We start from the raw sequence: 21,863 nt of genomic DNA on the forward strand, positions 1-21,863 counted from the left end.
CCTCCAGAACCAGTGGAGAACTGCATCCACTACCTGAATCCTTCACAGGATGAAGCACTCTGGGCACCAGTCCCCCTCCAGAATCTGTGGAGACATGCATCGACTTGAGAGACAGTGGCTTTGCACTCCCCAGGATGGTACAGTGGGCAAACCAACCACTGTAGAGACTTGAGAGACTGTGGCTTTGCACTCCCCAGGATGGTACAGTGGGCAAACCAACCACTGTAGAGACTTGAGAGACTGTGGCTTTGCCCTCCCCAGGATGGTACAGTGGGCAAACCAACCACTGTAGAGACTTGAGAGACTGTAGCTTTGCACTCTCCAGGATGGTACAGTGGGCAACCCACCCACTGTAGAGACTTGAGAGACTGTGGCTTTGCACTCCCCAGGAATACATCAATGGGCATGGAGCCCCGTCGTGGATCTGGCGTGGTGCATTCATCCAGCTGAGGTGCCCCCCCCTTCGCTTCCTCCTGAGGTGCCTGTTGTATTTCTATCTGATGCCCCTGCAGTGTTCTCTCTGTTTGTGGACAGGTATCTAGTGTGGGCCTCGCCCATGCATTGTGGGCCCAGTGGTCCACGGACATTGAAATGTGCATACCTGCACTACTAATCGTGATGTATATATTTTTTATGTGTATATATTTCTGTATATATGAGCTTACTGTATTTTGATATATTACAATGGTTGCACTCATTTGCTTTTGTCTTTGCATTCTTCCGGGGGGGTTGGGGGTTGTTACTGTGATGTTTGGATATGCATTGGTGTGTGTTTTGTAGTGGGTGAGGTTCGGGGTGGGGGTGGGGGTGTTGCGTGTGTGTGTCCCTGACTTTTGCCTCCCCCTCCCCTATGTCGTAGGTGCAGTACTCACCGTTGTCTTTGGCGCCGCCGTTGCTGGTGTTCATAGAGGAGCAGGAACACAATTGCAGGGAGTATTTGGAGTTCGGGCTCCATGGTGGCCTGCTTCCTCGTGGAGTGTGTTCAGGTGAGCGTTTTCCCATTGCAAAAGCTGTTTCCGCCATGTTTTTATCCACGTGAATCCGCCCCGGAAAAGGTGGCGGATTGGTGTGTTGTAATATTGTGGGCGGTACTTTGTCTTCCGCCTGTCTGTTGGCGGTGACCGCTGCGCTGCTTGTCTGTACCGCCGTGGCGGTCGGAGTGTTAAAGTGGCTGTCTATGTTGGAGGTTTCCGCCACGGTCATAATTCCCTTTTTTTTTTCGCCGGCCTGTTTGCAGTATTACCGCAGCTTTAACACCGTCCGCCAGGGTTGTAATGACCCCCATAGTGTTAAGCATTTAACAGTACCAAACAACTAAGTACCAAAGCCACACAATACGAAAAACCCAGGACACCAATTTATATTTATGAAAATATTTCTACATTTTTATGAACTTTTATAGACCTTGATGAGCAGAATCCACCAGAGGGTTCCGGAGATTCAGATTTTAGAAGATATTATTACATTTAAATGCAACCGCAAACAAGCATTGGTCAACAAAAATTTTGTAAACTTTTTAAAAGTTTGAAAGAGTTAGCTGGGCTACTCTGGCCCAGCTTGGGTGACCAAATCCGACAGGATGTGGGTCTAGTGGGCCAGAAAAGATACTTTGGACAGTTACATGGCCAACAGAGCTTTTTTTTTAAGACAAGTTCCAAACTTTACAGGACAGCCACCATAGACTTCAATGGAGTGATCTTGATGCTGAGGATGGAGGCAAAAGGATGCTCAAGGGTACTCGGGTTGAGGTGTGCTCAATGAGGGTTCCTATGTGGTTATTCCTTGGTACACATGTGATGTGGGGTGACTTTGGCCACAAAGGCTTCGGTCCCTTGAAGTCCTCTACGTTGGACTAGCTGGCCAGTCAATGCTGGGCTACTGGTCTCCTTTCACTACTATTGGGGTGAAATCCTTAGGTGGAGGCAGGAGTCCTAGCAACAAATCAAGTTTCTGGTAACACTCCTGGGTCCAGCAGACACAGGTTAAACTTCTGCCTATCTCAGATTTGTCTCTGTCAGCGAGACCGGATCCTCTGGGTTTGCGCCTGTTCCCAATATGTCCACCTCTTGGCAGCTCCAAACTCTACTAGCTATCATAGCACACACTTAAAGAATTGCCAAGCGGGGGACGGGTTTAGGTTGGGAATAGCGGGGAAAGAGACCTGTGGAAGCAAGAGTTAAAAACACAATAGCAAGGTCATTCACATTAATCTTCATGAACTTTGTTTTAATTCTTTATGCTCTAATAACATGAGAGATCAAGAACTTTTCAATAATGTGATCTTTTTATACTCATATGCTCTGAACATTGAACTCTCTCAAGTTAATCCTTAGAAAAGCAATTACATCACAACAAGAGTCAATGAGTACATTTGTTCCCAAAGAATTAACTGCTATAGGATTCATGAATGATACTGTAGAAAATGCAAACTGACTAAACTTGTTTTGTCTAGAAAGATCACACTCTGTTTGATCTAAGTTTCAAGATTCAATTGCCCAAAATGTATTGCACACCTTATTGCCAGACTGCGCATCAAGACTCAAGTACCTGGAATGATTGCGCGCTCTGTCGATCTGAACTGCAAGGGTTAACTGCCAAGAATGAATCGCGCACACTGTTGCCGATTCAACCATCAAGATTCAAATGCCTCGAACTGATTGAGCACTCTGCCAATCCGAACTGCAAGGGTTAATTACCAGGAATGAATCGTGCTCACTGTTGCCGATTCAACCATCAAGATTCAAATGCCTCGAAATGATCGCGCACTCTGCTGATCAGAACTGCAAGGGTTAATTGCCAAGAATGAATCGCGCACACTATTGCTGATTCAACCATCAAGATTCAAATGCCTCGAAATGATCGCGCACTCTGCCGAACCGAACTGCAAGGGTTAATTGCCAAGAATGAATCGCGCACACTGTTGCCGATTCAACCATCAAGATTCAAATGCCTCGAAATTATCGCGCACTCTGCTGATCCGAACTGCAAGGGTTAAGTGCCAAGAATGAATCGCGCACACTGTAGCCGATTCAACCATCAAGACTCAAATGCCTCGAAATGATCACGCACTCTGCCGATCCGAACTGCAAGGGTTAAGTTCTAAGAATGAATCGCGCACACTGTTGCTGATTCAACCATCAAGATTAAAATGCCTCGAAATGATTGTGCACTCTGCCGATCCGAACTGCAAGGGTTAAGTGCCAAGAATAAATTACGCACACTGTAAATCATAAAGCCAAAAACTCAAATGTTTCTAGAAACGGAGTCGGGGGCCTACCCCGACCTCCATCTTACTGCCCTGCTTGAAGATCAGCAAGATAATGAGGACAGGGCCAGGAAATGTCCAAGTAGGCCTCCGGAATGGGAGCCCAGGAAAATGCTGCTGCTCTGCACCGGGACCTCTGAATAGTGAGCACATGGAGCTGGGCCGGGTTCCTTAAATAGACCCAAGCCCCGCCCACATGCCACATCCAGCCAGGCTGCAGGAAAGGCTTGAAAATGAACAATACATTACAAACAGCATTAAAGACATTTCAAGATAAATACCTGCAATGAAAAAAGTTAATATGCAATATCAACACACAATGCATGAATTATTACATTGCATGAGGTTTGTCATTTTGCATTATGTTGCCCGTAGAGCGCGCACTGTCCTGGTGTTGACAGTCTCTTAGAGTATCTGGCACTAGTAGCAGCAAAACTTCTGTGATGGCTACCAATTTGTGGATTTGGGCTTCTTCAGCTCTTTTGTCCCTGAATCTGGTTCCAGAGGATGAGTGAACTGATCTGTGCAGTCACTGTTCTGATCCTGGGGCTGGTAATCAACTTTCCCTGAGCCAGGAGCCACAGGTCCAGTCCAAACTTCACTAGCCCAAAGTGCAGCAGGTGCTGTCCTTCCAACAGTTCAGACTCTCTTCATGCAGGTTCAAAGGCAGCATTACAGTTCTTCATCAGGTGCTTTCTCCAAATCCAATGTGATATGAGGGGCAGGGTGTCAGGGGTGCCATATTTATGCAAGGAAAGTGCCCTGAGGAGATGACTCAGTCACTAACCAATGGGCTACTTGGTCCACTCCCTTCTGGTGACATGTTTCCTGTAATATGTGGCATCTGGCTATCAAAGAGTGCACTATTCTAGCCACTCTCAAGATGTCAGGACCGCTCTTTGGTCATCAGGGGCTTGGTAGCAATCCCCTGGATGTGTGGCTACCTGGGGGCTACATGCCCACTGGAAAACCCGTTTCAGCACTGGATTTCCATCCCTGTTCCCAACTGGTCTACATGACCAAAAGGCAGCCTGCTAGGAAGTGTTATCACCATTTCCCCCTTCAAAAGCGGCTTCTCCTCTGAAGCTCTCCTTTTGGGCTAAAACCCTGAGTGGCCATCCTAGGAGAGGTGGTCACACCTCGCTCTGTGGTAACTGCCTTTATTTTTAAGCCTGGGAGTCACTCGTCTCCCCGGGTGGGCAGAAAGCTTTCTGTGGGCCGGGGCCTCTGTGGGGTGCTAACTGGAGAACAGAGTGGTAACTTTCTAAAAGTTGCAAAACCCTAATTGTGACATTAAATTCAACATCGGCATCAGATCAGGTTTAACGCCATGATTAATTTAATAACATACAATACCCAGTTACACAGTCCTATTTAGGAGATGGGGTTTCAATCGCTAACCATGTGTTAGCCAATGGGGCTACTAATTTTTCCCCAGCAAAACAATCATTTGGAAATGTTCCTGTTAAGACATATGAAAATTACTTTACTTACTTACATAGCTCTCTGCCATAGGGCTCCTTAAGCCTTACTTAGGGGAGACTTAAATATAGGGTTAAGGGAAGCGTGGCTTTGTCATTAGTTTAAATGGCAAAGTCGAACTAGCAGTGTAAACACTGCTCTTCCAGTGTGCACTGGCAGGTGGAAATCATTTTGTCCTTTGTCATACTCATGGTGGCACAAACAGTGCTGCAGCCTTGGGTGGACACTCTATCTTATATGCCCTGGGTACCATATACTAGGGACTTCTAAGTAAGTCAGCATTTGCTGATTGGATATAGCCAATTCAACATATACTTTTGAAGGGCTTAGGACACTGGCACTAAGGTCTGGTTAGCAGGCCTCAGTGCACTCCCAGAGTCGAAAACCCAGCAGCATCAATCCATAAATGTGGGGGTGAACATGTAAAAAGTGTAATTTCCTTACAGCATCCATTGAAGTGTACTGAACGGAATGGCTCTTCTTCCTCTTTTCCTCCAGTTTGTGTGTCCCACCCATCTCACAGGAATGCAGCAATCTGGAAATCTGCCTGGGGAGGACTCCTCTATCTCATGTTTCTCCAATTAGCCCCCGGTCTACTAAAATGGAACCCAGAGTCTTCAATGTACTGTGCTATTCACAGGCACATATACACCCAGCAAATGAATACAACACATGTGCTACATAGCACTACATACTAACTTGATGTAGGCCAAGAATAAGTTAAGCGCACAGCATCAGAACTTTACATGAGTAACCCTATGGGCCTCACACAGGTAAAAAGAAGTGTTCACCTCTACTGATCACTGCATGCTATGCTGCGACCACCACATTTGTGCTACTTAACTCCTGGTAGCACATTGGGCACCCCTCCCAGTCCAACAAGACCACAATCCATAAGACAAGCCTTGCCATGGCACATACTCATGATACTTGTTCACCCATGGCACTAAAAGTCAGCACCAGGGTTCCAGACAACATTGCAGCTGGCGCCCTGAGGGCAGGGTTACACGTCTGTCACTATGTGAGGGACTTTTATGTCTCAACATCAAGAATGCAGGAATTTACATAAGCCTTCAAAAGAGGCATTGTACTACAGATGGCGAATGTTAATTAAATAAACTGAGGAATGTTTATTAAAAAACAATATTGAATAATAAACACCAACTGTAATATATGATATGGAGCGATTTGAAGTATACCGTGTGGCAGAAAGATTCTAAAAACTTTTGATAAATTATAAAATGGTGCTAGAGGCATATATTAGGGCTTGTACATTTTGAGAATGTATATTAACCAACATGCCCTACACAAAATAGAATGTTCTAGCCACCCCAAAGTATCAGTTCCATCAATCAGTTGACTTGTAGAGCACAGCATGACAGTATTGAGGCGCTGGCAGGGTCCAGGGTCTCAGTCAAACAGCCAGGTCTTCAGCCTCCTCTGGAACTCCTGAAGAGTAAGGCAGGTCTTGAGTTGCAGGGCTGGTCTTTCCAAGCTCTGTCTGCAAAGTAGGAGAAGTGTCCTCCTGCTCTGCTGTGTCTGATGCGGGGGTACAGGCCAGTGCTAGGGAGGTGAAGCAAGCGGTGTGTGGAGGATGTGTGGAATCTCTCAGGCGGTGGTTGATATAGGGGTCTTCGAGAGTCATGGAGGGCCTTGAACACATGTGGGTGAGGAACTTGTACTGGCATCTTTTCTTGACCAGCAGCCAGTGGAGTTTCCTGGGGTGCAAGGAAGTATGGGTGTGACGAGGGAGATCCAGGATTAGTCAATCTGCAGCATTCTGGATGGTGTGTAGTCTTTGAATGAGGTGGGCCTCAATTTCTACATAGAAGGTATTTCCGTAGTCCAGTCAACTGGTGATGAGACATTCTGTGATGGCACAACTTGCGCTTTGGAGGAGTCACTTGAAGATCTTGCATACAATACACAGGGTGAAGAAGCAGGAGGATGACACTTCTTTAACTTGGGATGTCATGGTGAGTTTGCTGTCCAAGATGCTGCCGAGGATTCTAGTGTGCTCAGTAGAGGTTGAAGTAGGGCCTAATACAGTAGGCCACCCCAGGAGGACTTGTTGCAGTCGAAGATCAGGATTTCTGCCTTGTCTGTGTTGAGCTTGAGGAAGTTATCCTTCACACAGTTAGTGACACTGGTCATGCATTGGTGGAAGTTGGTTCTGGCAACTGTGATGTTTTCAGGGGGGAGGAAGATGAATTGTTTGTCAATGGCGTAAGATATAGTCTTGAGCCTGTAGGATTTGACTATGATGGCCAGGGGTGTCATGTAGATGTTGAAGAGGGGTGGGCTGAGGGATGAGCCAGCAGGAGGTGAATTTTTTGCGTTCTGTCGGACAGGAAGGAGGCGATTTATCTGAGGGTGATTCCTTGGATGTCTATGTTGTAGTCTAGCAATGAGCGAGGACTCAATGTCAGAGGCTGCAATCAGGGCTGTTTCGGTGCTATGGTTGCTGTTGAATCCAGATGCGGAGTCATCCAGGAGGTGACAGTGTTCGAAGTGGCTGGCGAGTTGTCAGTTCATAGCTTTTTCGAGGACTTTGGCTTGCAAAGGGAGCAAGGAGATGAGTTTGCAATTGCTGAGTTAGTTGGGGTCTGCTTATGGGTTCTTCAGAAGGGGTTTGACTTGTGAGTGCTTCCAGTCTTCGGGGAAGGTGGCTGAATCCAGTGAGGTGTTGAGCAGAATGGTGAGTTAGTTATATGAAACTTGTGTTGATGTACCGGAAGAGGAAGTGGCTATAACGTGCCTGAAAGCCAATAAGGCTGTCAGACCAGATGAGGTTCTGGTGTATTTTCTATCAAACTGAAGAAAATATACAGGCTTCTGTTCTCATCAGACTTTTTAAAGCTGTAACGCCCACTAAAGTTGTTCCAAAGCATGGTGTAATACCACAATTACTCCCCTGCACAAAAAAGGTGGTAGATTGATTACCACAAATTACAGGACTGTCTCATTATTGAAATTTGTAGGAAAAATCTATGGTCGTGTTTCACTGAATTGTATCCAGGACTGGCTAGAGGCAGGAGATGTTTTCTCCAAACTTTAAACTAGTTTTGGAGCAGTTTTGGCACCGTATACATTCCACTGAGAAAAGGTTCCATTATACATGACCATTATATATCTGAAATTTGCCTTCGCTCTGGTGGATATAGACTTGGGGCCAGATGCAGGAAACGTTTAGCGACTCGCAAACGGCAAAAATTGCCGTTTGCGAGTCGCTAAACGCGTTTCCCAATGCAGAAATGCATATTGCGAGTCGGTACCGACTCGCAATATGCATTTCGGAATCGCAAATAGGAAGGGGTGTTCCCTTCCTATTTGCGAGTCTGAGTGGTATGCAATACCATTTGCGACCGCGAAATGGTGTCGCAGTTACCATCCACTTCAAGTGGATGGTAACCCACTCGCAAATTGGAAGGGGTCCCCATGGGACCCCTTCCACTTTGTGAATGGACCCAAAAATATTTTTTCAGGGCAGGGACCACTCCCTGCCCTAAAAAAATACTGAAACTAAAGGTTTCGTTTTTTTTTTTAAGTGCAGCTCGTTTTCCTTTAAGGAAAACGGGCTACACTTAAAAAAAAAAAAACTGCTTTATTGAAAGCAGTCATGAACATGGAGGTCTGCTGACGACAGCAGGCCTCCATGTTTGCGAGTGCCTATACTCGCTATGGGGCCGCAATTTGCGACCCACCTCATGAATATTCATGAGGTGGGTCATTGCGACCCCATAGCGAGTTGCAGTCGGTGTCTGAGACACCGTACTGCATACCAATTTGCGAGGTGCAAATTGCGAGTCGCATGGACTCGCACTTTGCACCTCGCAAATTTTTAAGTTGCTACATCTGGCCCTAATTGTGGTATACCCTAAAAGCAAAAAGTATTGGCTAGTGGCTGTTAGTTACACAGTGGTACCACGGAAAGAATGTATTATGGACAACAAGGAGAATGTACAGAGACATTTCCCATCATGACAGGAGTATGATAAATGAAGTGCACACTTTTCTTACTCCCCTAAATCTTGATACCCCAAAGACTTGTCATGAAAAGAAGCAGCCTCCTACTTTTTGATGATGATGCTGTGTTATTATCCAAAACTGAAAAGTCAATGCACTATATGTTGATTAGGTTTGTCAATTATTGCACTATGAAACATCTAATTATACATGTTTATAAAACAAATTTCATGATTCTGAGACCTAAGTCTCATTTGATGAAAACTTTTGACATTCAATTATGCGCCATAACGTGGCACATTTCATGACAGTATCACTTCATTATTTTATATTTTTTACATTTGCTAACACTGTCTGGGCAGTGGATGCACTTCATTAGTATCAGTTTATTACCCAAATATAGCAATAAACAACAGAAAGTTGACCAGTCAAGCTTTGCAAAGGGCTTTGTGTTTTTAGTAACTTTTGAACCGTTTGAGCTAGAAACATTGCTTTGGGTAAAATCTGCAAATTAGGCAGCAGATTATGGAGTATGTGGCACATGTGGCAAATATATGATTATCCGAAAAACGATGTGGGTGCACAATGGCATATTTCAAATGGCCCTGATTAAGATGCAAGGTTAGGCTTGGAGGTCACCCAATTACCACCTTATTGTAAATCTACAAAATGAAGGCTGTCACAGCAGCACTATAAAGAGCAGAGAAAAATCACTAGACAGAGTGGAGAATAATTTTCTAAGAACACTGCTCAGGTGAGGTCATGGTCCCGCCTAACTCCACTTCGCCTCGAGCTCGGCATTAACTCAATTGCTGACGTAATTGCATGGCGTCCCATTCGTTACTGGCTGAGCCTGCGTAAGAACATGCGTGGTGAAATTTATAATAAGACAATGCTTGAGATCGCTGAGCTTCAAAACAATATTAGAAAAACGTGGTTTCTGGAATGAGGTGAATGAGTCTGGAGAACTTTGGACTGACTCCACTACAGCAAAATCGTATTTACTGAATTGTTGAAGGAGAAATATGGCTTGCTACAAACATTTTGGGGTGCGAGCCATACTTAAACAACACCTGTCTAGAAGCTCACCACACTCTGGCCCATATTTATACTTTTTGACGCTAAACTGCGCTAACGCAGTTTAGCATCAAAAAATTTAGCGCCGTCTAACGCCATTCCGAAGCGCCATGCGGGCGCCGTATTTATGGAATGGCGTTAGCCGGCGCAAGCAGACCGGCGCTGCCTGGTGTGCGTGGAAAAAAACCACGTAGACCAGGCAGCGCCGGCGTAGGGGGAAAATGGCGCTAGGGCGTCTTAAAATGGCGCAAGTCGGGTTGACGCAAAAAAATCGTCTTAACCCGATTTGCGCCATTTTTTCGACGCCCAGACGCCATTTAAATGACTCCTGTCTTAGTAAAGACAGGAGTCATGCCCCCTTGCCCAATGGCCATGCCCAGGGGACTTATGTCCCCTGGGCATGGCCATTGGGCATAGTGGCATGTAGGAGGGCACAAATAAGGCCCCCCTATGCCACCCCAAAAAAATTGCAAAATATAAAAAATTATACTTACGTGAACTTACCTGAATGTCCCTGGGGTGGGTCCCTCCATCCTTGGGTGTCCTCCTGGGGTGGGCTGGGGTGGCAGGGGGCGTCCCTGGGGGCAGGGGAGGGCACCTGTGGGCTCATTTTGAGCCCACAGGCCCCTTAACGCCTACCCTGACCCAGGCGTTAAAAAGTGGCGCAAATGCGGGGTTTTTTGACCCACCACCTCCCGGGCGTGATTTTTGCCCGGGAGTATAAATACGACGCATTTGCGTCGCCGTCATTTTTTTAGACGGGAACGCCTTCCTTGCATCTCATTAACGCAAGGAAGGCGTTCACGCTAAAAAATGACGCTCTTTGCCCATACTTTGGCGCTAGACGCGTCTAACGCCAAAGTATAAATATGGCGTTAGTTTTGAGCCGAATTTGCGTCGAAAAAAACGACGCTAATTCGGCGCAAACGGAGTATAAATACGGGCCTCTGTATCTCGAATTTCTTTTAGGAAACATACCTACACGAAATTATTTTCTAAATGCTGCCTAGTAGTTTACCACTCCAGAATGGTCGTTAGGACTTCTTCCGGGGGCGATGACATTATTGGGCATTTCTGATTTTCTCTTCTAAAACTATATCCATTCGCAAAAGGTGGCTAATACCCATTTTCAAGAAATATAAAGTAAAACAGTATACTGCTGTTTTTGCCCCGTGTTATAGGTCCAATAAATAATTAATTTACAGGTCCCTGGGTTTGAGAGGAGACTTTTATGTTAATCGTGATGCAGAGAGAATGGATTAGTATCATATTTAAATGTTTTACTGTTTGCACTATTTTAAGTGGTGGTAATATGCCATGTTTATTACGTGTGTATGTTAATATAGTTGCTGCTTTTTAGTGGAGAACCACAGTTTTGTACTTGTATTTATGGTAGAGAAATGTGAGCATTTTGTTGGGGAACAGGTTTGAAATTATCAGGCGTGAATTCCAACATCATGCGTCAAACTGTAGCTTCTAAACATTCTCTTCACAACAAAAAAGAGTTCACTTTGCATTCATGTATTTCACCGAATTCATGAGATGTGTTAATATGGCTGAACATTCTTCCTTTTAGACATTATAAATACATAGACTGTGAAGTGCCTTGAAAGAAGACCGTAAACGGCTGTTTTTAACGTAAACCTGGGTCCGGCAGAGGTAAGCCCTGGAAGAGACTTCTTCGACTTGCCTCACCTGTGCAGTAATGACATAGCGACAGGTGATTGTTTGCAGAGCACCGGGTTGTCATGTACACAATGTGGAGTGCCATGGGCGCCCCACAGCCTGGCCCTGTTATTAGCTCAAGCCTGGGGCCCCGTCCAATGCCAGCTGCCTAGCACAGGCCGGGGGTTGTTAGGCTGTCACTTGGGGGAGGGAAGTGGGCAGGGGAGCAGCTTTTCACATTCAAATACTTCGGCATGCTCCTCTTGGGGAGGGCCGAGCCCATGTAGGCGCAGAGCCATGGCAACTCTACACACTGCGACAAGGCGGGCAGAGGCCAGTCTGGGTCCGTGTGGAGCCCGGGGGACGCAGAGACTGCGGGCAGAGGCCAGTCTGGGTCCGTGTGGAGCCCGGGGGACGCAGAGACTGAGGCAGGGGTTCAGCGCAAAGACCGGCCCTCAAAAAGAGGACAGAGGTGTCTTAAAGAGGGGAGCAGACATAGATAGAAGGGGGGCTGAAGGGAGAGAGGTGCATCGAAGAAGGAACATAGTGAGGTGCGTGCACAGAGGCAAGAGCGCATAGAGGCAGCATAGAGGCAGTGGATGGGCATAGGAGGCGGCTGAGAGGCATTAAGAGGGAAGAGAGGTACCTAGAGGGTTGATAGTCTGGCAGAGCATACAGAGAAACGAGGAGGCGTAGCTAGGAAGGAATGTGCATGGAGAGAGGGAAGTTGTACAGATAGGCGCAGGAGCGGGTGCATCAAGTGAAGAGAGTGGTGTACAGAAAGGGAACCACACAGAGAGTAAAGAGGAGACAAAGGGGCGAGGGAAGTACAAAAGTGGTTTTAGGGGTGCGTTAAGGAAGCGTCTTATAGAGAGGGATAGACCCACAGCGTGGGAGATACAAGGATGCCAGTGTGCACAAGCCTCGCTCAAGTTTCGGAGTGCATCTCCCACGAGAATTAAGAGGGTTTCGTTTAAAATCTAAAAAGAGAGCAGTGCCCGGTCGTCAGTCTCGGGGTAGGTCTCTCTCTATCTTCGACCTCTACTTTGTCTGAAGCTAACATGATGGGCACAGGGGAGATGCCCGAGTTCACCTGTATATGTGAGCTGTGCGACTGTGGGTGAGTACTCACTTCCATGTACCTCTGTCTCCCTACCTGAAACTGCGCACTGCCTTCTTCTTACGGACGTCTACGTACTTCTGCTCTTCTGGGGGCACTGCCTGTGCATTTTCACCCCTCACTCCTGTGTGGGGTCTCTGGTCCTTTCTCGCTAAGACTGTCATCTCACTTCCTTACTCAAGTGTAAACACTTTTATCCTTCATGAGCCGTTTAACCCCTTCGCTGCCAGGCCTTTTCCCCCTCAGGGGCCAAGCCCTTTTTTTGGCTGTTTGGGGCAGTTCGGGCTTAGGCCCTCATAACATTTTGTCCACATGAGCTACCCAGGCCAAATTTGCGTCCTTTTTTCCTAACATCCTAGGGATTCTAGAGGTACCCAGACTTTGTGGGTTCCCCTGAAGGAGACTAAGGAATTAGCCAAAATACAGCGAAAATTTTCTTTTTTTTTAAATGGGGAAAAGGGCTGCAGAAGAAGGCTTGCGTTTTTTTTTTACCTGAAAATGGCATTAACAAAGGGTTTGAAGTGCTAAAATCAATAGCTTACCTGCTTTCAAGAACAGGCAGACTTAAATCAGAAAACCCAATTTTTCAACACAATTTTTGCATTTTACTGGGACATGCCCCATTTTTACTATTTTTTGTGCTTTCAGCCTCCTTCCAGTTTGTGACAGAAATCGGTGTGAAACCAATGATGGATCCCAGAAAGCTAAACATTTCTGAAAAGTAGATGAAATTCTGAATTCAGCAAGGGGTAATTTGTGTAGAGCCTACAAGGGTTTCCTACAGAAAATAACAGCTGAAATAAGAAAATATTGAAATTGAGGTAAAAAAAACAGCCATTTTTCCTCAACGTTTTACTCTGTAACTTTTTCCTGCAATGTCAGATTTTTTAAAGCAATATACCGTTACATCTGCTGGACTCTTCTGGTTGCGGGTACATATAGGGCCTGTAGGTTCATCAAGAACCCTAGGTACCCAGAGCCAATAAATGAACTGCAGCTTGCAATGGGTTTTCATTCTATACCGGGTATACGGCAATTCATTTGCTGAAATATAAAGAGTGCGAAATAGGTATCAGGAAAACCTTTGTATTTCCAAAATGGGCACAAGATAAGGTGTTGAGAAACAGTGGTTATTTGCACATCTCTGAGTTCCGGGGTGCCCATACTAGCATGTGAATTATAGGGCATTTCTCAAATAGACATCTTTTTTTACACACTGTCTTACATTTGGAAGGAAAAAATGTAAAGAAAGACTAGGGGCAATAACACTTGTTTTGCTATTCTGTGTTCCTCCAATTCTCCCAATTAAAATGGTACCTCACTTGCATGGGTAGACCTAATGCTCGTGACAGGAAACGCAACATGGCACATCACATTTTTACATTGAAATCTGACATGTTTTTTGCAAAGTGCAGAAGCTGTAAATTTTGGCTGCTAGCTCACCCGGCACCTAGGGAAACCTATCAAACCTGTGCATTTCTGAAAACTAGACACCTAGGGCAATCCAAGATGGGGTGACTTGTGGGGCTCTCACCAGGTTCTGTTACCCAGAATCCTTTGCAAACCTCAACATTTGTCCAAAAAAACACTTTTTCCTCACATTTCGGTGACAGAGAGTTGTGGAATCTGAGAGGTGCCACAAATTTCCTTCCACCTAGCGTTCCACCAAGTCTCCTGATAAAAATGGTACCTCACTTGTGTGGGTAGGCTATTGCCCGTGAATGGAAATGCCCCAAAACACTATGTGGACACATCATAATGATCAAATACTAAACTACCTGTTCTTGCGGGGGTAGGGAGGGGGTGGCACCTGTGTTTTTGGTCCTGGGCTCAGCAGCCATCTAGGGAGCCCTACCAAACCCAGACATTTCTGAAATCTAGACACCCAAGGGAGTCCAGGGAGGTGTGACTTGGCATGGATCCCCCAATGTTTTCTTACCCAGAGTCCTCAGCAAACCTCAAATTTAACTAAAAAACAAACATTTCCCCACATTTCTGTGTGGGATCACCGCACTGGGACAAATTTCCTACCAGACAACGTTCCGCTCAGTCTCCCAGTAAACTGATACCTCACTTGTGTAGGTGGGGCAAGTGCCTGACAGGGAGGAGCCAAAAACATGTCGAAATTGAGGTAGAACCAAAGAGGGTCCAAAAGGGCAGTTTAAAAAAATAATAATTTTACGCTGACAAGTGCAGCAGAATTTTTATCGGTATAGAGGAGACAATGCTGGGTGGTGGCAATTTTGTGGATTCTTGCAGATTCCGAAATGTTCCATCACAAAAATGTGGGAAAATTGTGTGATTTCCAGCAAAGTTGGAGGTTTGCAGGACATTGTGGGTAAGAAAATGGTGCGGGGTGCATGTGAAGCACAAAACCCTGGAATCACCCAGATGTTTATTTTTCAGATGTGTATAGGTCTTGTGGATTTTTCTACATGGCAGCGTCCCAAATGCCAAAAAGTGCAGCCCTCACCATTCCAAGTGGGATGAATTTGAGAGTATACCAAGCTCTCATGGCCCAAATGTAAAACTAAAACCTAAAATAATCAAATGTCCTCTTGCTGGCCGTGGGATAAGATGTTTTAGTGTGCGGGGCTAGAGCTGAAAGGCTGTTACCCCCTTCAGTTGGGGCATAACAGGGCCCATACTGGTTGGTAGCCAACACCCCACAATTTTTTTAAAATTCCCTGGCATCTAGTAGACTTTCTGCCCACCACCCCCAGGGTGTGGATTGGGGGTAATTGCCCCATCTTTCCACTAGTGGGCAGAACAACTTTGGCCCCATTTATTTGGGGCGAGAGTATGGCCATACCCCCACCCTCTTATTTTGGAAAAAAAACTTCCCTGGTCTCTGGTGGGTTTTCTGCCCACCTGGGGGGCAGATGGACCTCCCAAAAATAGACCAATCTGCCCCCAAGGGGGGCATATATGGCCAACAGTAATATGCCCCCATGGGGAGCGACCCTTGCCCAAGGGGCTGCTTCCCCAAACAGAACACACAAATACATACACACTGTCCCTAAGTTGTTTCTGCCCCCCCCCCCCTGGGGGCGGATCGGCCTAATAGAAATAGGCCGATGTACCCCAAGGGGAGAAGAAATTGCCTACAACAAATTTGCCCCCCCAGAGGAGCGACCCTTGCCTAAGGGGTCACTCTCCTCACGTGAAACGGACAAAAAAAAATCCTTGATGTCTAGTGGTTTCTGCACCCCTTGGGGGCAGATTGGCCGAATAAAAATAGGCCGATCTGCCCCCAAGGGGGCCAGAAATGGGCTAAATACAATTTGCCCTCCAGGGAAGCAACCCTTGCCTAAGGGGTCGATCCCCATATATATAAAAAAAGTAAACTTGAAAAAATATATATCCCTGGTGTCTAGGGTTTTTGCCCCCTCTGGGGGCAGATCAGACTAATTATAATAGGATGATCTACACCCAGGGGGGACAGAAAAGGCCTAAAAATATTTTGCCCCCCTGGGGAGCGGCCCTTGCCCAAGGGGCCGCTCCCCTTATGTATAAACATAAATAAAAAACAAAACTCCCTGGTGTCTAGTGGTTTCAGCCCTCCTTGGGGGCAGATTGGCCTAATAAAAATAGCCCGATCTGCCCCGAAGGAGGGGCAGAAATGGCCTAAAAGTAATTTTGCCCGCCGGGGAGCGACCCTTGCCTAAGGGGTCGCTCCCCACATCTAAAAAAATATATATCCCTGTGTCTAGGGGGTTTCTGCCCCCCCTCCCCCTTGGGGCAGATCGGCCTAATTGCATTAGGCTGATCTGCCTCGGGGGGTGCAGAAATGGCCTAAAAATAATTTGGCCCCCTGAGGAGTGGCCCTTGCGCAAGGGGCTGCTCCCCTCATAACCTGAAAAAAAAACTCCCTGGTGTCTAGTGGGCATTTCTGAGCAGAAATGCTGAGAAAGACATCAAAGGAAAGGCCTTTCTTTTCCTTTGATGCCTTTCTCGGCCCCTCCACCTGATCGGAGGAGAAATGCAAAAGCATTTCTCCTCCAATTGGCGCTGGAACCTGAGCTTCCAGTGCGGAGGGGCAGGCCTCTGATCAGGTCAGTGCGCGATCGCGCGCTGACATCATCAGACGCCACAGGGGGTGGGAGGGTGGGGTTAGAAGGGGAAGTGATTCCCCTTCCATCCCTGCAGTGGGGGTGCCGAGGCCGGCCAGGCTCATGGTGGGAGCACTAGCGCTTCCTTCACGAGCCGGTCCCAGGATGTAACGGTTATGTCCTTGGCGCCTCAGCGCCGCAGCCAAGGACGTAACCGTTACGTCTTTGGCTGCTAAAGGGTTAATGTGGTAGGGAAAAAAAGAGTCTTGGAGCTGGAGCATGAGCTTATCACACTACGGTGTTTGGGTAGTGGCAGTGGGAGGAGTCGTATCTGACCGTCCTCTTTCTCTCTTCTGTGCAATACCAACGCCATCTGCCTCTCTCTTTCTCCCCGCCTTCTTTTGATGTCTGTCTCACCCGCTCTCTCTTGTTTTTTCCCTCTTTAGTTCTACCTCTCAGCCTCAATCAGTCTCTAGCTTTGTCTGTTTCCGTCTGTTTTTATTTCCTGTCTCTCTGCTTTTTTTCTGTCAGTACTCTTTGATTTATTTGTCAGGTGTGAGGCTCATTGTTAATGTTTAATTGCATTAAGTCTACTGCATTTGACAGTAATATCTGAGACTAAAGGGTCCCTCAAATTAGTCCTTGCACCACCTCAAACACAGATGTTTCAGCGTGTGGCAAATTGAAGATTTACTGGAAGAGGGAGAAGCAATACTGTAGGAGCACTTTCAAGCAGCTTGAATGATCCTTCAATGATCCTGGTTGCTCATGACCAGGTTGTTAATCAGGGATTCACTGGTAAACAAGAGGGTGGGGTAGACATTTCTGATTTGTAGAGTCCGGGACCTAAAGCCTCTACTTTAGTGGTGATATGCTGAACTGTATGCAGATAAAGAGGTTGTTACTGCATCAGGGAAGGAGTCAGGTATGGTTAGTGAGGCAGGGACAAAGCGTGCTGGAAAGTACATCTTTTCAGCCTCTGAAGAGGGTAGCTTGAGAGAGCAGAGTATCCATCCTGTCAGAAAGAGGAGGGTTTGTGGTGGGAGGGGGTCAAGATCTGCACGTAATTGGTGTGCAGGTGTTGAAAGAAGCTGAAGGAACATGTAATGCCCTAGAGACAGGTAGAGTACAAGTACAGGATAAGTCTTGAGGGCTGCCCACCAGTAAGTGTGTGGTATGGGGGCTAATTGCCCAAGAGATGGTGAATGAGGGAATTCAGAGGTATGAAAAGAAACAGTCCAGTGCTGTACTGGTGAGGCCCCCGGAGTTAGAAGATGAAAGTATGGTTGGGAGGTTGTCAGGTGAGAATGCTGCAGATTGGCCTAGGGGAATTAAGATTGAGATGAGGTGAGAAAGATGCCTGTGTAAAGGTGGTGTGGCTGGAAACTGGAGAACAGAGGAATACAAATGTAATCGGTGTTGATGTAAAAGTGTCATAAAGAAGAGATGGTAGAAAATGCAATGAATGTGCGATTGAGAAGGGTCTGCTGTTAGTTTCTGGTTGAATGATATGACCACAAAGGATTGATGGGAAATTCCTGAACAAAGTGATTGGCTGTAGAGGTTTAAAGAGGCTTGATACTTCACTGTTGAGTGTCAATTTCTGGATGATGAAAGAGAAAAAATGGTTGGATCTTATGTTATTTTGTGTTGTGTTATGTATTGTTCCTATTTACACATAGTTGATGTTTTGTTGTTGCATATAAGATGCATTTTAAGTTTGTGGGGTGTGCCAAGATGCTTACGTGCCATCTGAGCTATTTGTATTGTGCACTGCCTGGCAGATCTGTGTGCTTGTGTGGATTAACTGAAGGTACTGGGTGTGGCAGCAGAGCCCTGATACCCAAATGCTGGTGTGGGAAACTGGACTTTTTCGTAGCTGTCCACCCACCATTTGCCTCCTTTAGAATTACTAGATACAGGTTTTTGACTCTGACAGCACACTGATGCCTGGTAAACAGACCTCAGTGCCAGTGTCCTCAAGGTATGTCTGATTGTTACAACTGGCACAGGACTTTAGCAGCCCTGTACATCCCTAATAAATGGTATTCCTGGTACCCAGGGCATGGGTACTAAAGAGGGTCCCTAAGGGCTGCAGCATAACCCATGCCACCCTAAGGGACCCATACACAAATTGCATACAGCCTGCCATTGCAGACTGCATGTCAGGGTGTAAGCCCTGAGTGAAAACATGACATGGCACACACATTGTGTACCATGCCAAAGTCATTGCATGCATTATATGTAAGTCAACCCTACAACAGGCCTTAAGAGCCTTAAAGCAGGGTGCATTATAATACATATGAGGGCATGTCTGCATAAGCAGATATACCTCTGTGATGTCTGGTTTTATTACCAGATATTGCAAATGACCAGACAGCCATCTTAGAACATGAATTGGACCCAGGTCATCACAAGTGACCCAGCTACATGATGGCTACACGGAAAATAGTGGTGTTTGGTATCAAACACCTCCTCTTAATAAATCAATACTGATGCCAGTATTAGATTTATTATGACATGCACCCAGAGGGCACCTTAGAGGTGCCGCCTGAAACCTACTAGTCCTCTAGTGTGCTTGCTGACTGACATCAACCAGCCTGCCAACGCAGATTAGTTTCTGACACCCTGGAGGTGAAAGCCCCTGCTCTCAGAGGTCAGAAAAAATGCCTGCTCTAGCAGGAGGTATTATTACCTCTGCCAGCAGGATGGCTAGTAAATCTACCTTTAATATACACTCCCATCTTCCCCCGGACCTGGGAGAGGCAACCCCCTTCTCTGAAGCCCATTTGGCACCAAGACAGTTGGGAAATCAGATAGTCAGGAGGAGTGTTGCACTTGCAGGCTGGACGCACCCCAAGGTGGGCAGGCTGAAGTGAACGCTGAAAGGAGAATGCCACCATCTTGTGTGTGGTGAACTTAGGAACTATGAGGCAGGGTGATGACCACTCCCCACAGAGATAGTGGTCATCTAGGGGCTTTAGTGACCCCAACGGTAATTAGCCCTTTGGCTACTACCCTTCACTCCCCTTAATACCCCTAAATTGAGAATTTAGAGGACCCTCTGACACCAGCAAAGCAGATCAAGTCAAGACTCTACTACTGGGAACCAAAGAAGAAAGAAGAAGGCCCCAAGAGAGGGAGAACTAAAGACCTTCACCAAAGATCGGCACAAAACTTCACCATGATGCTTGAACTTCGGCAATTGCTGGACCAACTTCACCAAATGTTGGGCAACCTTCCGAAACCCTTGGTGGACTGCCCAGCAACTCAACAACCAGGAAAGAGCTCCCTGGAGCAGATGAGCTACTTCAATGCATCTGCAAGCACAGCTGCAAAGTCCAGTATTCTGTCACTTTGACCATCGGACCCAGCAAGGGAACAACAAGCCAGGAGAAGACCTTTTGGAGCTCAGTAGGTCATCCACGCCGCTTCACCAGAGCCCCGAAAAGCTCACTCCCCAGAGTCTCCCTGCACCTATACCTGGGGTACTGGATCCCTGGCAGCAACCAAGGTTTGTTTGTGGTCCCACCCGGATTCCAACAGCACCAAAGCAGACATACCATTGAGGGACATCAGGATCCACAAGGTAAGTCAGAAGAGTGGCCCCATTGCCCTGTTTTCCCTCTTCACCAGGTAACCAAGACACTAAGGGCCTCATTACAACCCTGGCGGTCAAAGACCGCCAGGACTGTTTTGGAGATTGTACCGCCAACAGGCTGGCTGTACAATCTTGCGGATTACGACCGCAGCAGAAGCGCCACAGTCGCACCGCCGGGACCAGCGGTTTACCGCCATGGTTGTCCCGGCGATTTTAATCCACCAGCGCTGCCCAGCGGATTACTAGTCATCTTCCCGCCAGCCTGTTCATGGCGGTAGAGACCGCACTTGACATGGGCAGTGCAGGGGCCCCCAGGCACAGCCCCACACTGCTTTTCACTGTCTGTACAGCAGACAGTGAAAAGCGCGACGGGTGCAGCTGCACCCGTCGTACGGCCGCAACCCCGCCAGCTCCATTAGGAGCCGGCTCCCATGTTGCGGCTGACATCCCCGCCCGGTCGGCGGTGGCCGCCCTTCAAGGTTGTAATGAGGCCCTATGTCTATGATCACCACGACCCGATGCCTTATACTACCACTGCACCTGAGCCCCAGAGCCCAAGTGCGAGGGAGGCAATGGTGCCAACGGAGACCTGAGACCCTCAGAAGCTGAGTATGCACCTTTGGGTTTGGCCAGACTGGTCTCCTAGTTGCCACTTCCATCCTCTTTCTGCAGGAAACAAGAAGCGCAAGGATCTCCAGCAGCTCATCCCGACGCCTCAAAGCCCCAGGGCACACGAGCCCCACAGCGCAAGTTTGAGTGGACCAACTGTGTCCAAGACCCTCAAGACCTGACACCCTTTTTAATTTCAGCCGGACTGGTTACCCAGACCCCACTTCCCCAGGACCATTTCTTATTAAAGTGAATGGACACCCTATGCTGTAAGACACTTCTGCACCCGGACCTCTCCAGTGCCTCCCGAAGTGACCTCTTGGTGCTGCCTCAGAACTTTCCCCATATTCACCTTAACTCCAGAAGACTAGTCCTGTAAGTCATTGATAAGTGCAGCATATGTGTTTCTCATATAGGTTAAAATGATTGCATTAAAGTCAAGAAAAGTGTATTTAATTGTGACTTAAAAATCTTTAATTCGAAAAGTACTATATTTTTTATAAGTTAGTGTCGGATTTCGTTTTTGAGTGTGTGCCTTGCTTACTGGCTCTGTGAGTTCAATAAATGCTTAACACTATCCCCTGAAAAGCCTAACTGCTCTCCCACATTATCACAAAAGAGAGCTTTTTTGGGATATTATTTTAACCCCTGTCAGCCAATAAGGGTTGCCCTGGCTATTTGCAAAGTGTCCCCTTACATTGGTACACTACATAGATAGCCAGCTTACTATAGTTGGGTTATCTGGACTGTTTCGCACAGCTGCAATGAAGTCTATTAAGATGTTTACTGTTATATGTGGAACAGGAAATGATGTACCAGTCATGGCGTAACAGTTTGGCGTATCGAGTGAGCTCAGTGGTGTAGGTCAGGGCTAGAGGCATATGAGGCCAAGTGTCTTCATATGCTGCTCCTGCTTGCACCATGTTGACCTCTAAGGCTTCCAATGCTTAGCTGGGAGGTGTTACAAGTAAACCAACTTCACTTTCCTGTGTGCTGACTTTCTTCAATATACAAAATTTATCATTT

General features: G+C 46.8%; 1 protein-coding gene across 3 annotated transcripts in view; it reads left to right on the top strand.

Moving 5' to 3' along the window:
* The first annotated feature begins 11,724 nt into the window (after positions 1 to 11,724).
* The window catches only part of LOC138285250 (stabilizer of axonemal microtubules 1-like), a 43,629-nt gene continuing 33,490 nt past the window's right edge, over positions 11,725 to 21,863 (top strand). The window contains exons 1-2 of one of the 3 annotated variants that reach the window (XM_069224951.1): positions 11,726 to 12,575; positions 13,224 to 13,396. Coding sequence is in view for 1 of the 3 variants with exons in the window: in XM_069224949.1 (XP_069081050.1) it covers positions 12,517 to 12,575 (59 nt within the window). In the remaining 2 variants the exon portion in view is untranslated. Of the gene's footprint in view, positions 12,576 to 13,223; positions 13,397 to 21,863 lie in introns of all 3 variants that reach the window. The other 2 variants (XM_069224952.1, XM_069224949.1) reach the window with 2 other exon arrangements.

This window comes from Pleurodeles waltl, chromosome 3_1, assembly GCF_031143425.1.
Source record: "Pleurodeles waltl isolate 20211129_DDA chromosome 3_1, aPleWal1.hap1.20221129, whole genome shotgun sequence".
Lineage (NCBI taxonomy): Eukaryota > Metazoa > Chordata > Amphibia > Caudata > Salamandridae > Pleurodeles > Pleurodeles waltl.